A 16,360-nucleotide genomic window follows, 5' to 3' on the forward strand; every position below is an offset into this window, starting at 1 on the left:
GGATGCAAACTACTGGAATTCCAGTCGGACCCGCCCCTTTTCCTTACGCGGATTGGTAGCTGCAGACTTCCCTATCTCATTGGCCGAACGAACGCAGCGCGTAATTTAAAATATTGTATCGGTAACAAAGCTGCACCTCGTGGGCGGAGTTGTGCTCTCCGGCTGCGAAAGTCCAGGTTCGGCGACTAGGTGTGAGTGAGCCGGTACCCGAGGAGGAGCAAGTGGCACGTCTTCGGGTGAGTGTGCGGCTGTGCTGGAGCCCGGGTTACCAGCTCTTGCCCACGCGGAATAGGCTTTAAGAAATCGGAACTGCAGCCATCTGTTTTTCTCTTAATGCTGCATCTCTGTTCTCACGGTGGTCCTTGGGTTGAGGTTAGAGAAGGAGCCGAGGGATCCTGACACCACCTCCACAGCACCGGCGGGCGAGGTGCCCTACTTTAGGCCTGGCCTTCTGCTTTTGGAGCCAGATTTCTGTGGACTTCTGTTCGCGTTCAGAAATGCAACCTCAAACTTCTCTCAATTGTTCATTAAGTGAACTTCTCTCATTCCCTTCCCCTTTGCCGATAATTAGAGGGGAAAGGTAGTAGGGAGCGGGACCCGGTGTCCTGGGGCAAGGGACTTATTACCTAAAATTCGCGGCCCCTTCTGTCCCTAAAGGTTCTTCTCCCTGCCCACTTTTTGGTCTCTTTTTAGACCTAGGCTGCCCCTGCCGTCATGTCGCAAGGGATCCTTTCTCCGCCAGCGGGTTTGCTGTCCGATGACGATGTCGTAGTCTCTCCCATGTTTGAGTCCACAGCTGCAGATTTGGGGTCTGTGGTACGCAAGAACCTGCTGTCAGACTGCTCTGTCATCTCTACCTCCCTAGAGGACAAGCAGCAGGTAAAGGAACTGGGGAGTGGCTGGGGCAGAAAGTGACATCCTCAGGTCAATAGTTCTCCATACACGGTAGTGTGAGGTCAAAGACTAGCAATCCTGAAGGTTTGAGAGATCAATTCAAAATTAGGGACATGTAGGACAAAATGGCTACGAAAAGAAAAAAAAATTAAGGGCATGACAAGTAAAAAAAAAATTAAGAGTTGTGTGTCCAGAAGAACTATTATTTGCATTGCATTAATGAAATACCCTCAAGTGCATGCTCTCAGTTAATCTCTCAGGGAATAATAGTTGTCTCTCTTTGCCTTGAGGCCCAGTTGTGCTAAATAATTTGCACAAGGTCATATAGGCATTATGTAAGTGGAATGTATGTTCAGGTTTTGATAGTATCACCATAGCTTCAATTTGTTGTAGCTTTCCTGCTAGGCCAGGGTTTCTCCATCACAGCATTGTTGACATTTGGGGCTCGACAGTTCTTGTAGGGATCTGTCCTGTATATTGTAAGATGTTTAACAGCATTCCTGACATCTACCCACTAGATGTCAGTAGTGCCTTCCCATTTGTGACAATCAAAAAATGTCTTCAGGCACTTCAGGCATTGCTTAAATGGCCTTTGGAGTGGAAATGACCCTGGTTGAGAAACACTGTACTAGGTCCTATGCTAAACATTAACATACATTGTCACATTTTGTGCTTTTATAGAGTTTCTCTTAGAGACTTAAAAAGTTCAGGCCGGGCGCGGTGGCTCAAGCCTGTAATCCCAGCACTTTGGGAGGCCGAGACGGGCGGATCACGAGGTCAGGAGATCGAGACCATCCTGGCTAACACAGTGAAACCCCGTCTCTACTAAAAAAAATACAAAAAACTAGCCGGGCGAGGTGGCGGGCGCCTGTAGTCCCAGCTACTCGGGAGGCTGAGGCAGGAGAATGGCGTAAACCCAGGAGGCGGAGCTTGCAGTGAGCTGAGATCCGGCCACTGCACTCCAGCCTGGGCCACAGAGCAAGACTCCGTCTCAAAAAAAAAAAAAAAACAAAAAAACAAAAAAGTTCCATGACAGCATGGTCCTTGATGATGTCTCTCACTATGGACTATCAGAGCTTCTCAGTTCCTAGGCCATAGTAGACACTCTAAATATCTGCGGGTTTTTTTTGTTTTTTGGGTTTTTTGTTTGTTTGCTTGCTTGTTTGTTTTTGAGATGGAGTGTCGCTCTGTCGCCCAGGCTGGAGTGCAGTGGCACAATCTCTGCTCATTGCAACCTCCGCCTCCCGGGTTCAAGTAGTTCTCCCTCCCTCAGCCTCCTCAGTAGCTGGGATTACAGGCACCCCCCACCAAGCCCAGCTAATTTTTGTATTTTTAGTAGAGACGGGGTTTTGCTGTGTTGGCCAGGCTGGTCTGGAACGCCTGACCTCAGGTGATCCGCCCCCCTCAGCCTCCCAAAGTGCTGGGATTACAGGCGTGAGCCACTGCGCCCAGCGTCTAAGTATCTGCTGAATTAATGACATGGGTGCTATTATTAACTCCATTCTACAGATGAGGAAATTGAGGCAAAGACTTTCAAGAACTCATAGTTCGGCCGGGCGCGGTGGCTCAAGCCTGTAATCCCAGCACTTTGGGAGGCCGAGACGGGCGGATCACGAGGTCAGGAGATCGAGACCATCCTGGCTAACACGGTGAAACCCCGTCTCTACTAAAAATACAAAAAACTAGCCGGGCGCGGTGGCGGGCGCCTGTAGTCCCAACTACTCGGGAGGCTGAGACAGGAGAATGGCGTGAACCCGGGAGGCGGAGCTTGCAGTGAGCTGAGATCCGGCCACTGCACTCCAGCCTGGGCAGCAGAGCGAGACTCCGTCTCAAAAAAAAAAAAAAGAACTCATAGTTCAAGGTCTCATAGTTACTAAGTGATGGAATTGGGACTCAAATTCAAGTGTGTTTGCCTCTGCTTTGCTTTAATATCACATACAAATTTTCATACCAGTCAATAAATTCTAACTCAGATCATTGGTGTGGCAAGCCAAGTTTGCAGGATAATGATGAGACAGGGAAGGGTGACAAAGCAGTAAAAATGTCCATGTGGGTTGGAATGATTGTGGAACCAAAGAGTAGCTGCACAGAGACATTTGAGGTGAAATGGGGTACTGTTATCATGGTTCCTAGAAACTACTGTTTGCCCATTTGCTGCTGAAATTAATCTGTGGTTCTGGGCTGGAATTCTGCCACAGGTTCCATCTGAGGACAGTACGGAGAAGGTGAAAGTATACTTGAGGGTTAGGCCCTTGTTACCTTCAGAGTTGGAGCGACAGGAAGATCAGGTAAGTGTCTGAGAAGGGAGGATTTAAGGTGAAATGATGCAGTACAAAAGATTCCCAGGAATGCCTTTTGTGACAACTGTATTTTCTCCCTTCTTAGGGTTGTGTCCGCATCGACAATGTGGAGACCCTTGTTCTACAAGCACCCAAGGACTCTTTTGCCCTGAAGAGCAATGAGCGGGGAATTGGCCAAGCCACCCACAGGTTCACCTTTTCCCAGGTATGAAGGGTACTGGTTTGTGAACAAAGGACCAACATATAAGGGCAACTTTATTCCCTCTTTAGAGGGAAAGCTTCTCTACCTGACTGTGAGTTCCTTGTATATGCACACCTACAATTTTGAGGGCCCTAGTTATGTGTTGGTCAATGTGTCAAGCAACATATGTATATCAATTCTGAAAAATTCTATTGCTATTATCATTATTTCCTTATTTTCCTCACAAGGATAGTGTGGCTCAATGAATGTAATATTGCTGAAGCCATGTAGCTAGTCACTGGTAGAGTTAGGACCTGAGTCTAGATCCATGTATCTCCAAAGCCCACGCTTGTGGGCCATTATATTACCCCATTGTGTGTGCAGCATCAGGCCTAGGGCATAGCATTCCTTAAGTGTTTGTTGATTTGGTTGAAAGATGGACTAGCAGAGAGTGCTTGAGTCCTCAATGTTTAGGGAACAGCTGGCAGGAAGAAGCTGCTTGAGTGGTCTCCAGAGCCAACCACTCAAGAAGGAATATATCTGCTGGCTCTGCACAGGAGGCAAGTGGGAGATGAAGGATAGGCCTCTAAAAAACTGGGTCTCTCTCTAGATCTTTGGGCCAGAAGTGGGACAAGCATCCTTCTTCAACCTAACTGTGAAGGAGATGGTAAAGGATGTACTCAAAGGGCAGAACTGGCTTATCTATACATATGGAGTCACTAACTCAGGGAAAACCCACACAATTCAAGGTGAGTAGTAAGACTTCACAGGATTCCTGATTGGCTGGTAATGGTGTTATTTTTACCTTTTGAGACTCTGAGTTAGGGGAAGAAGGGCACTTGCCTCAGCTGTCCATCATATACCTCCAGGTACCATCAAGGATGGAGGGATTCTCCCCCGGTCCTTGGCGCTGATCTTCAATAGCCTCCAAGGCCAGCTTCATCCAACACCTGATCTAAAGCCCTTGCTCTCCAATGAGGTAATCTGGCTAGACAGCAAGCAGATCCGACAGGAGGAAATGAAGAAGCTGTCCCTGCTAAATGGAGGCCTCCAAGAGGTAAAGCATTGATATCCATGGCAGTGGGGGCAGGGGGTACAAATCTTGGGGAAGTTTTGTGCTTACCTTCTCCCTGTGCCCCTCCAGGAGGAGCTGTCCACTTCCTTGAAGAGGAGTGTCTACATTGAAAGTCGGATAGGTACCAGCACCAGCTTTGACAGTGGCATTGCTGGGCTCTCTTCTATCAGTCAATGTACCAGCAGTAGCCAGCTGGATGGTATGTACCATGACTGGGCTGTGCCAAGAAATAGTAGGAACTCACTCCCTGTTCCTAATAGCTGCCAGGAGTACAGACCAGAGGTTGCAATCTGAGGTGTGCCTTCCAAGGCCCCTGCAGGCCAAAAGAGAGATGAACTGCTCTAGATTGATGCCCTATACATTGGCTTCTTCCCCAGAAATAAGTCACCGATGGGCACAGCCAGACACTGCCCCAGTACCTGTCCCGGCAGACATTCGCTTCTCCGTCTGGGTCTCGTTCTTTGAGATCTACAACGAACTGCTTTATGACCTATTAGAACCACCTAGCCAACAGCGCAAGAGGCAGACTTTGCGGCTATGCGAGGATCAAAATGGCAATCCCTATGTGAAAGGTAAAGGAACATGGGGGAAGCTGGCATGAACGCTGGAGGGCAACTGGGGAGAGACTGGCAAGAGTTGGATGTTCCCATCTTACACCCCTCTCCTTTGGCCCCAGATCTCAACTGGATTCATGTGCAAGATGCTGAGGAGGCCTGGAAGCTCCTGAAAGTGGGTCGTAAGAACCAGAGCTTTGCCAGCACCCACCTCAACCAGAATTCCAGCCGCAGGTGAGTAGATTGTAAGAATAAACTCTTCACTGTGTTCCAGGAAACATTAGTCCTCTGCCTGGTTATGGAAGATGTGCAATGACTTTTTGTTTTTCTTAACTTCCAGTCACAGCATCTTCTCAATCAGGATCCTACACCTTCAGGGGGAAGGAGATATAGTCCCCAAGATCAGCGAGTAAGTTTTTCCATTTAGAAATGTGGGCTTCTTGGCCATACATGATAGTTGGGAAAGCATGGAGGAGATCCTTAGGGGAACTACTTGTTCTCTTTCTTTGGGTACAGAGATTCTTAGTGGGCCATCCCCTTTCCAGTATTACAAAAAGGGCCAGAAGGCTCAACATGTGAGGCCCTTATGTCAGATCCTGTGCATCATTCTAGGCTGTCACTCTGTGATCTGGCTGGCTCAGAGCGCTGCAAAGATCAGAAGAGTGGTGAACGGTTGAAGGAAGCAGGAAACATTAACACCTCTCTGCACACCCTGGGCCGCTGTATTGCTGCCCTTCGTCAAAATCAGCAGAACCGGTGAGCTTTTGACTATAAGCCCTGGGCTCAGAAATTTGCTAAGAGACTTCCTGGTCACCAGTGGGGATGGTGCTAGGATACCCAAAGGACTGGTGTTCTGCTCACAGCTCTATTATCTCTGATTCTCTGCCAGGTCAAAGCAGAACCTGGTTCCCTTCCGTGACAGCAAGTTGACTCGAGTGTTCCAAGGTTTCTTCACAGGCCGAGGCCGTTCCTGCATGATTGTCAATGTGAATCCCTGTGCATCTACCTATGATGAAACTCTTCATGTGGCCAAGTTCTCAGCCATTGCTAGCCAGGTGAGAAGCCAGAGGTGTGATGGGTGTGCTCACTTGGAACTAGTAACTCTAAGAAAGCTCCTAGGAACTACTTACGGAGTCAAGTAAGATATTTTTTTTCCCTCTAGCTTGTGCATGCCCCACCTATGCAACTGGGATTCCCATCCCTGCACTCATTCATCAAGGAACATAGTCTTCAGGCACCCCCCAGCTTAGAGAAAGGAGCTAAGGCAGACGCAGGCCTTGATGATGACATTGAAAATGAAACTGACATCTCCATGTATGGCAAAGAGGTGAGAATACAAGAAAGCTTTAGTGTAGCAGCTTAGTAGCTACACATTTTTCCATAGTGCCTTCCAGGTGGGCTTGTGCCTTTTGAGGGCATGAGTGTCTGATGACCTCTGACATGTGTGTCTCTCCTAGGAGCTCCTGCAAGTAGTGGAAGCCATGAAGACACTGCTTTTGAAGGAACGACAGGAAAAGCTGCAGCTGGAGATGCATCTCCGAGATGAAATTTGCAATGAGATGGTAGAACAGATGCAACAGCGGGAACAGTGGTGCAGGTACTAGCTGAGTGACCCCTCTTGCTCTGTCACCTGGGACAGAGGGTGGGAAGTAAGGAGTTAGGTGGAGTTGTGCCTCAAGATCTGTTTCCCAAGTTCACTCCTCAGAACCTTCACTTACTTCTCTTTTCTCCTCTGTTTCTGACAGTGAACATTTGGACACCCAAAAGGAACTATTAGAGGAAATGTATGAAGAAAAACTAAATATCCTCAAGGAGTCACTGACAAGTTTTTACCAAGAAGAGATTCAGGTGAGTTGCCCTGATCCAGCTCCAATTAGCTGCTCAGATTTCCATCACTAGCTTGCCTGAAGTAAAGCGATTTTATAAACTACTCCAGTAAGGGCAGGAATATAGAACTCCCTTTTCTCTATTACCCATAGTGCTTTGGGTTCAACCTATGTTTGGTGAATTAAGGGTTTAGTTGGCCAGGAAATCGTATTAAGTGCTAACAAAAGGTTTTCAAGGGATCAGTGTCACAAGTGCTTTGTTTGTTCAGTCATCTGTCTTGGCAGTATTTTTTTGGCTCTGCAAAGAATTGTGCTCTCTGCTTCCCTCTTAGGAGCGGGATGAAAAGATTGAAGAGCTAGAAGCTCTCTTGCAGGAAGCCAGACAACAGTCAGTGGCCCATCAGCAATCAGGGTCTGAATTGTCCCTACGGCGGTCACAAAGGTTGGCAGCTTCTGCCTCCACCCAGCAGCTTCAGGAGGTTAAAGCTAAATTACACCAGTGCAAAGCAGAGCTAAACTCCACCACTGAAGGTGAGGAAAGAGACAGGCAGGAAACAACAGTGGTTCAGGGAAGAGCTGTTACTCAAACCCAGGCCCTCTAACTCCTGCTGTAACATAATTTCCTAAACTGCAAGCTACATCCCCCTGACATTTCAATCTAGGATGCACATAGCCTCACTTTTTATATTTGCTGCAAGCTACTGTTAAAGAGGTTAGTCCAAGGCTAAAACACCCCCCACATATTTTAAATTGCCTGTTTCCTTCCCTCAGAGTTGCATAAGTATCAGAAAATGTTAGAGCCACCACCCTCAGCCAAGCCCTTCACCATTGATGTGGACAAGAAGTTAGAAGAGGGCCAGAAGGTAATTACATTTCTCTGTTTACCAAACTCTTACCTAAGGTAATTTCCCACATGCAACACTCTACCACTGGTTCATGTGAAGACAAGATGTTCGTTGTGCACAGTTCGGGAAAGTGGCTATTTCACTCAGCTGACTAGCCTTTCTAATTTTACTTCTCTTCAAATGGCTACCTGACCCCTCCAGATCATTATCCTGGTTGCTCTTGGCTACAATATGATTCCTACTTCCCCTTTTTCAGAATATAAGGCTGTTGCGGACAGAGCTTCAGAAACTTGGTGAGTCTCTCCAATCAGCAGAGAGAGCTTGTTGCCACAGCACTGGGGCAGGAAAACTTCGTCAAGCCTTGACCACTTGTGATGACATCTTAATCAAACAGGTTAGGGCAAATTATATACCCACTTCTCTCCTCCCAGCCCACTCCAATGTATATGTGAGAAAGGAAAGAGGACCAGAAGAAAAAGGTAAAGATTTTTAGGCTGAATTTATAGTGAGAGCAATATATTTGCAAAGTAAAAATAACTATTCTTTGTTAAGCATTTACTAAGTAGCAGGCACTGTGCTAAGTAATTCATAGGCATTTTCTGTCACAGTCACCTTACGGAAGTAGTTACTGTCATATTTCATCTAAAATGCTACTGATTATAAGAAACCATTATTTTATGTACTACTAAGAAAAAAGTAACAATTTAGCTATGACATTTCTCATCAGTAAGATGCATCCAGGCCGGGTGCGGTGGCTCAAGCCTGTAATCCCAGCACTTTGGGAGGCCGAGGCGGGTGGATCACGAGGTCAGGAGATCGAGACCATCCTGGCTAACATGGTGAAACCCCGTCTCTACTAAAAATACAAAAAGCTAGACGGGCGTGGTGGCGGGCGCCTGTGGTCCCAGCTACTCGGAGGCTGAGGCGGGAGAATGGCGTGAACCCGGGAGGTGGAGCTTGCAGTGAGCCGAGATCGCGCCACTGCACTCCAGCCTGGGCGACACAGCGAGACTCCGTCTCAAAAAAAAAAAAAAAAAAAATGCATCCTGATTCCAGAGATATTAAAATGTTAAAACTGTATATCTTAAACTCAACATTTAATTTGATATCTAGAGACTGAAGCACTTAGAAATTAAATTTACTCAAGCTACCTTATGTGTTAGAAGATGTCCTATTCAGCACTGCTTATGTTTTGTTCTCAGAAAAATGTCCCCTTATTCAGTTATAAGCTCTGACCTTAAAGAGTTTTAATCTTTTAAGAAACAGTTGTTAGTAACTAGTAATGGATGGTATGTATTACCCTTAGCCCTCTCATTTCTCTAATATACCAGACAAAAGTGTTTTCTCTAACTTTATTGATGTTCCTTAGGACCAGACTCTGGCTGAACTGCAGAACAACATGGTACTAGTGAAACTGGACCTTCGGAAGAAGGCAGCATGTATTGCTGAGCAGTATCATACTGTGCTAAAACTCCAAGGCCAGGTTTCTGCCAAAAAGCGCCTTGGTGCCAACCAGGAAAACCAGCAACCAAACCAACAACCACCAGGGAAGAAACCATTCCTTCGAAATTTACTTCCCCGGACACCAACCTGCCAAAGCTCAACAGACTGCAGCCCTTATGCCCGGATCCTACGCTCACGGCGCTCCCCTTTACTCAAATCTGGGCCTTTTGGCAAAAAGTACTAAGGCTGTGGGGAAAGAGAAGAGCAGTCGTGGCCCTGAGGTGGGTCAGCTACTCTCCTGAAAAAATAGGTCTCTTTTATGCTTTACCATATATCAGGAATTATATCCATGATGCAATACTCAGACACTAGCTTTTTTCCCACTTTTATATTATAACCACCTATGTAATCTCATGGGTTTTTTTTTTTTTTTTATTCTATGGTATCTATGCACACAAAAACAGTTATATTAAAGATATTATTGTTCACATTTTTTATTGAATTCAAAATGTAGCAAAATCATTAAAACAAATTATAAAAGGGGCAGAAAAATTGAGAATCAAACATCATTCTGGACCATGGGAACCTTGAAAAGGCATGGCAGTGGAGACCAGTAACTAGTATACAGCTTGCTTAAGAAGGCTTAGTAACAGATGAATTCAAGTCGTATTAGATATTCTAAACCTTCCTTAACATAAGATGAAGTGTCGGCCGGGCGCGGTGCCTCACGCCTGTAATCCCAGCACTTTGGGAGGCCGAGACGGGCAGATCCCGAGGTCAGGAGATCGAGACCATCCTGGCTAACACAGTGAAACCCCGTCTCTACTAAAAATACCAAAAAAAAAAAAAATTTAGCCTGGCATGGTGGCGGGTGCCTGTAGTCCCAACTACTCGGGAGGCTGAGGCAGCAGAATGGTGTGAACCCAGGAGGCGGAGCTTGCAGTGAGCCGAAATTGCCCCACTGCACTCCAGCCTGGGTGACACAGCGAGACGCTGTCTCAACAAACATACATATGTTAGGAGGTAAAAAGGTAACACAAAATTCTGGGAATAAGAATGAAGTCTGGACCCTGAGCTCAGAATGATCCATAGCATCTATTGTGCAAATATATTACAGCAGATATTATAGCATATTACCTCCTGCTGCACATACATGCACAGGCCTGAAACTCTCCAAGAGCACCATAAGAATGATTCCCTTTACCTCATCCAGATAAAGGCTGAAAAAAATGTATTCTGTTGCAGATGGGAGGGAAAAAAATAGACAATTACATTGAAAATTTATTAAAACAGACCAGCTTAAAGTGAGTTTATTCTTGTCTGTATAATCACAAATGTTATTTCCAAATGTCCGTGAAATTATCTATAATCCTAACACCTTGCTTTGCTTTGGTAGGAGTATAGCTAACAATATAGCGATCTTTTGCCCTCAGTAAGGGCTATCAGCAGTTCCAAGCTCTGTGAGATTCTTTTTGCCCTTCTTTTATTCAACTCTAGTAAATTACTTCCAATTTGAAAGCTTTTAGAAGACCTCCAAAACTGTTTTGGAAGATTGTCTCCCTAGAGTAAGTACAAATGGATAGCTCTATTCCATTTAAACCTAATCTCTGACATCAGAATAGGGATCATGCTCAGCAAATCCAAGAGCAAGGTCATTTGTATCCATTGCTCTGACTTCTTCCTAGGGTACTCAGTGCCCTACTGCTAGCTGAGTGTAGAGCGGCAGACTTTCCTCCTTTCTTTCACTCTCAGCAGCACTGAAACTGTTCCTGTAGCATTGCCTGTGCTAAAGTGCTATAAAAGCGACTTTCTTGGGGGCAAAAAAAAAAAATTTTTTTTCAGAGAAGAAGGCCAAGATCTATAGCCACTCTCTGGACATAAGTGAGATAGAAGTACTTCTAACTGGCAAGATAATGTCTGTTCCTGCCAGCATTCTGTCAGTCGGCCTCTGAAGGTAATTATACAAGCTGTCCCTATGGAGCTGTTGCCATCTGTACAAACAAGAAGAGCTGAGGTCCTTGGAACAGACGTGCTGTTCTTTACATGGAGGTAAGGCTTAATTAAGATGGGTCTAACAATGTGCTGGCTTGACAGTAGCCAACTATGGCGTGACAGAAGACAAGTTGAGTGGAGAAACTCTGCGTGTGGGGGTGTTGTTAGCAGAGAGTGAAGCAGGCAGGAAAAAGGGAGCAGGCACCTCAGTGGTAGGAGTCTCGCCTTGGTTCCGAAGCTGTAGGATTTGCCGGAGTAAGGCCTTACCTTCTTCCCGGGTCTGCAACAAAGTCAGGCAAATGTTTCAAAACATGTCCAAGGCTAGTCTCAAAAACAAGTTATTAAGATGCTGATATACAAGTTCCACAGATCAAGGCAGGCAGGTAAGCTTGCTTGTTTTTTTTTTTTTTGAGATGGGGTCTCACTGTGTCACCCAGGCTACACTGCAGTGGTGTGATCAAGGCTCACTGCAGCTTCGACCTCCCAGGCTCAAGTGATCCTCTCACCTCAGCCTCCCGAGTAGCCGGGACCACAGGCATGCACCACCAAACCTGGTGAAATTTATTTTTTGTAGAGACAAGGTCTCCCTTTTTTGTCCAGGCTCATCTTGAACTGCTGGGCACAAGCAATCCTCCTGCCTCAGCCTCCCAAAGTGTTGGGATTATAGGCGTGAGCCACTGCGCCTGGCCAAGGTAGACTTTCCACTTAAGTATCTTATGTTCTAGCCTAAAATTCAAACCTTTTATTAAAGAACTGATACTCACATCATTGAATGCACAACACTTTTGTGCACAAGTTGAAGCTTCATCCCACAGTTTGCACTTAAAATAGTACTGGGCCAGATAGCGAAAAGCAGTGCTTTCCTCTAAGTGTTCTACTATTTCCTAGAAAGAGAAAGCAAAATGACTGAGGTGACAGTAATAATATCAGCAATACAATTCTCACGCTATGATACATACCCCACAGGAATAGATATCTTGAATATATTTGATGTAACACTGGGCAGCCTGTTCTGACTCAGTCAACTGTTCATGAAGCCTACAAAAGAAACTGGTCTTTAAGTACCAATGAAATCCCAAAGCAACTTAGTGATTAAAAAAAGTAAAAGTACGGCCAAAAAAAACAATACATAGGTAAGTATCAATTTTAACATAAATGACACTCTTGCAACTAGAATAGTATTAGATGTGATAGTTACTGTTATCAAAGCTTAGAATAATTACTCTGCTAATGATGGAAGGAGAGTTAGTAAACAGTAATATCTAAGCTAGATAATACATCCTTGCAAAAATTATCTAGTAATACCCAGAGTAAGGTGGCTCGTGCCTGTAATCCCAGCACTTTGGGAGGCCAAGGAGAGCAGATCACTTGAGGTCAGGAGTTCGAGACCAGCATGGTCAACAAGGTGAAACCTCATCTCTACTAAAAATACAAAAATTAGCTAGGCGTTGTGACACATGCCTGTAATCCCACCTACTCAGGAGGCTGGAGCACGAGAATTGCTTGAACTCAGGAGGTGGAGGTTGCAGTGAGCCAAGATCACACCACTACACTCCAGCCTGGGCCACAGAGCGTGACTCTGACTCAAAAAAAAAAAAAAAAAAAAGCTGGGTGCAGTGGCTCACACCTGTAACCCCAGCACTTTGGGAGGCCAAGGCAGGTGGGTCACCAGAGATCAGGAGTTCAAGACCAGCCTGGCCAACATGGCAAAACCCTGTTTCTACTAAAAAATACAAAAATTAGCCAGGTGTGGTGGCACGCACCTGAAATCCCAGCTACTCAGGAGACTGAGGCAGAAGAATCGTTTGAACCCAGGAGGCAGAGGTTGCACTCCAGCCTGCATGACAGAGCAAGACTCTGTCTCAAAAAAAAAAGATACCAAGTAGTCAGGCATGGTGGCACAGGGCCATAATCCTAGCTACTCTCTAATCTGGCTGAGACCAATGATTTCAAGACCAACCTGGTCATCATAGCAAGATCCTGTCTGTAAATTACAAAAAAAAAAAAAGACACCAAGCAACTCAATTTTTTTTCCTAAGAATCCAGACAGGAACCTCTACATTCAAGAACTTCTTTGCCTACTCTTTGAGTAATTCCTAATTTTTCTGGCCCTTATTAGGAAATTAATACTGAAAGTAGTTTTCCTAGACACAAAAATTTTATCCTTTCTTCAAATCAATCTTGATCTCTTGCTTTAATAGGAAAGCAACTGCTCTCCTTCAAGAGAAGTAGCATTCTCTTTTTATTTTTTTTATTTTGAGACAGAGTTTCACTCTTGTTGCCCCCACTGGAGAGCAATGGCGCGATCTCGGCTCACCGCAACCTCCGCCTCCTGGGTCTTGAACTCCTGACCTCAGCTCATCCACCTCCCTCAGCTTCCCAAAGTGCTGGGATTACAGGCATGAGCCACTGCGCCTGGCCAGAAATGGCATTCTCTAGGGTCAAGATGGCTACATTCACAGACCAGCATTCATATATCCTGCTACATCCCCACACCCACGTAGAATTATGGGTGGATGGGAGGCTCTACAACATGCAGGACCCACATCCCAGAGAAGCCAACAGAAATATCAATAGCATTTCACTCCTTTCACTCACTTTGCCAGTTTCACCAGAGCCATTTTCTCCACATCTCCCACGGCGTAAGCTCTCCAATAACACTGTCAAAAAAATAAACTGGTCATTTTGACCATTGTCCCATGTGCCACAACTAAATCATATGAAGGTTAAGACACTGCAAGCCTCCCAGAAGTTCAGATTTATAGAATGCAAGGCATTACTAGTTCTGATAGGTCTAGGCTACACACTGACATTCCCACTGATGACCTTGGCCCAGCTTTGCTTTCAGACTATGTATCTATAAATATTCAGACTTTCCTATGCACCTAGATCAGAATAAGGGGAAAATTAGAGCACAGATAGCCCAACCTTCATCTAAACAGCACATTTCCACTCAAATTCTTCAGGAACCAATTTAAGGTACCTTTTTGGCTTCCACTAGTTGATTGAGTTTCTCATAACATTCTCCTAAAGCAACCAGCATGCGAGAATCATTGGGTCTGAGAAAGAAGAATAGGCAGTCTGAGCAAAGACTTGACAGAAACTGAGGTTCTCCCTTGAGGAACCAGTACACCACTATTTCAAATCTATGCAACAACTGGTCTTTTACTTAATGCTCCATATAATAGATTACTTTGTGTTCGTAATTATACTATTAACCCATTAGTGAAATACAGTAAATGAAAATAACCAAACAGCATTTAGCAACTTTAAACTCAGATCCCCCAGAGTAAAAACCATCTACTGTGATTTGTCAATAGCTATCAAAAGAGGGAAAAAAAGATATTAGCCCTTCTCATATCAGATGCATTGTCAAGTGACCAGGCTTACCGAAGCTGGTGGGCCCGTCTATAATAATAAAGGCAGTAAAATGGCATCTTAAGGATTTCATAGGTCTGCCCAAGGCCATACCAAGCTCTGTAGTCCCGCTTGTTGACCTCAATGGCATGTCTAAGAAATGGAAAAGACAAGTTGTTAAGAAGGCAGAATCAAGGTTAGCAACTTGCAGGCTTAGAGGCTCCTAACATCACAGCAGTCTGCTCTACCTCACCGCCCTCTAGATAATCACCTATATGCCTGGATAGCAGCAGACGTGTTCTTCATCTCCATGTACTCATGTCCCATCAGTGTCCAGGCACCAAGATACCGAGGATTTAATTTCAGGGCTCTCTGGAAATACAAAGCTGCTTTCTCATGCTGAGAACGTAAACTGTAATAATTGCCTGATTAAAAATCAAACAAAAAAATGAATAATCAGAAAGGTAAAAATAAAAGTCTATTAAAATAGATAGCAATCCACCAAATGGGCGTGAAACCATAACCCATTCCTTCTAAAGTCCTGGCAAAACACCCAAATTTTACAAAAGGGAAATATTCCCTTGGGAAATCTATTTCATATATCACATATTCTGGTTTAAAAAAAAAAAGTATTCTTTTTTTTTTTTTAATTTTTTTTTTTTTTGAGATGGAGTCTCGCTCTGTCGCCCAGGCCGGAGTGCAGTGGCGTGATCTCAGCTCACTGCAAGCTCCGCCTCCCGGGTTCATGCCATTCTCCTGCCTCAGCCTCCCGAGTAGCTGGGACTACAGGTGCCCGCCACCTCGCCCGGCTAAATTTTTGTAGTTTTAGTAGAGACGGGGTTTCACCATGTTAGCCGGGATGGTCTCGATCTCCTGATCTCATGATCCGCCCGCCTCATCCTCCCAAAGTGCTGGGATTACAGACGTGAGCCACGGTGCCCAGCCCAGTATTTTCAGTGTCATAGCTCTACTTGGGAGGAATCTGTCTTTCCTAAGTAATTCTAGCAAAGTTCAGTTGTGTTTAATAAGGAATTACAAATCAACTAGTCTTACATTATTTTGTGCTCACATGCTTATGTTGAGTTAATCCCTGATATATAAGCAAGAAATAAATTTTCCCCAATTGCTTTTTAAAAAATGATCACTACACAGCCCAATGCTCCAACTCCCATATTTACATGAAGGTGAGAGAGAAACAGATCAATATTTATAATTTGCTACAAACACAGTGACTTCTATCAAGACACAGGCAGAAAAGGGTAAAGTACAGTAAAGTACAGAGAGGTAAAGACTGCCTGAGAATGAACTTGCTGCATCTCAAAAATCTACAGGGAAAAGCAATGAACCAGAGCTACATTAAAGAAAAAATATATCCTTCCAAACCAGGCGCAGAGTTGGAAGATGGCTAGACCAGGGAGAAGGGCATAAATCCAATGGGAGAAGAACAGCATACAAATGGCCTAATTCAAACTCCATGCATAAATACAGCATCCTAAGTAGTACAGGCTAGTCGTTGATATCCAGGTCCTGAAGTCCTCCAGACCTAGGATTAAGCCCCTGCTCTGTCACTTAACAGATCTTGGGAACGTTGTGCTCTCTCAACCTCAGTGTTCTCATCTGTAAAATGGTATAACAGCGCCTATCATTCAAGGACGTGTGAATTTGAATGGGTTAATTCATGTGAAGTACTTGTACTGAGGGGTGGTCTGTTCCCAAATGCCTCTCAGAGGAGGCTGAGATTTCCTTCTCTGGGGTCCGCTGTGTGCAGGTTTTTGGTCTTGATAAGAGAAGAAAATGCTAGTTTAGTTTCATTCTATACTTCCATTTCCTAGTATTTTAAAGATGCTCAACCTCATTCCTAAGATAAATGCAAACTAAACTACCCTTAAATAC

General features: G+C 44.9%; 2 protein-coding genes across 2 annotated transcripts in view; one reads left to right on the forward strand and one right to left on the reverse strand.

Moving 5' to 3' along the window:
• The first annotated feature begins 112 nt into the window (after positions 1–112).
• On the forward strand, positions 113–9,661 carry KIF20A (kinesin family member 20A). Its single transcript, XM_003900154.4, has 19 exons — positions 113–236; positions 694–879; positions 3,093–3,182; positions 3,280–3,399; positions 3,986–4,124; positions 4,245–4,432; positions 4,520–4,649; positions 4,828–5,022; positions 5,127–5,238; positions 5,345–5,413; positions 5,617–5,760; positions 5,894–6,059; positions 6,167–6,331; positions 6,462–6,601; positions 6,750–6,852; positions 7,163–7,361; positions 7,602–7,693; positions 7,932–8,069; positions 9,045–9,661. Exons 2-19 carry the CDS (start codon positions 715–717, stop codon positions 9,360–9,362), a joined length of 2,673 nt encoding a protein of 890 aa, XP_003900203.1. The 5' UTR covers positions 113–236; positions 694–714; the 3' UTR covers positions 9,363–9,661.
• A 737-nt stretch (positions 9,662–10,398) lies between these two features.
• CDC23 (cell division cycle 23) overlaps positions 10,399–16,360 on the reverse strand; it is a 30,829-nt gene continuing 24,867 nt past the window's right edge. The window contains exons 10-16 of the mRNA XM_003900157.5: positions 14,739–14,892; positions 14,501–14,620; positions 14,094–14,169; positions 13,709–13,770; positions 12,070–12,148; positions 11,875–11,994; positions 10,399–11,390 (exon numbers count right to left, since the gene is read on the reverse strand). Coding sequence (XP_003900206.2) covers positions 11,220–11,390; positions 11,875–11,994; positions 12,070–12,148; positions 13,709–13,770; positions 14,094–14,169; positions 14,501–14,620; positions 14,739–14,892 — 782 coding nt within the window. The 3' untranslated portion in view covers positions 10,399–11,219. The remainder of the gene's footprint in view (positions 11,391–11,874; positions 11,995–12,069; positions 12,149–13,708; positions 13,771–14,093; positions 14,170–14,500; positions 14,621–14,738; positions 14,893–16,360) is intronic.

This window comes from Papio anubis, chromosome 5 (genome assembly GCF_008728515.1).
Source record: "Papio anubis isolate 15944 chromosome 5, Panubis1.0, whole genome shotgun sequence".
NCBI lineage: Eukaryota > Metazoa > Chordata > Mammalia > Primates > Cercopithecidae > Papio > Papio anubis.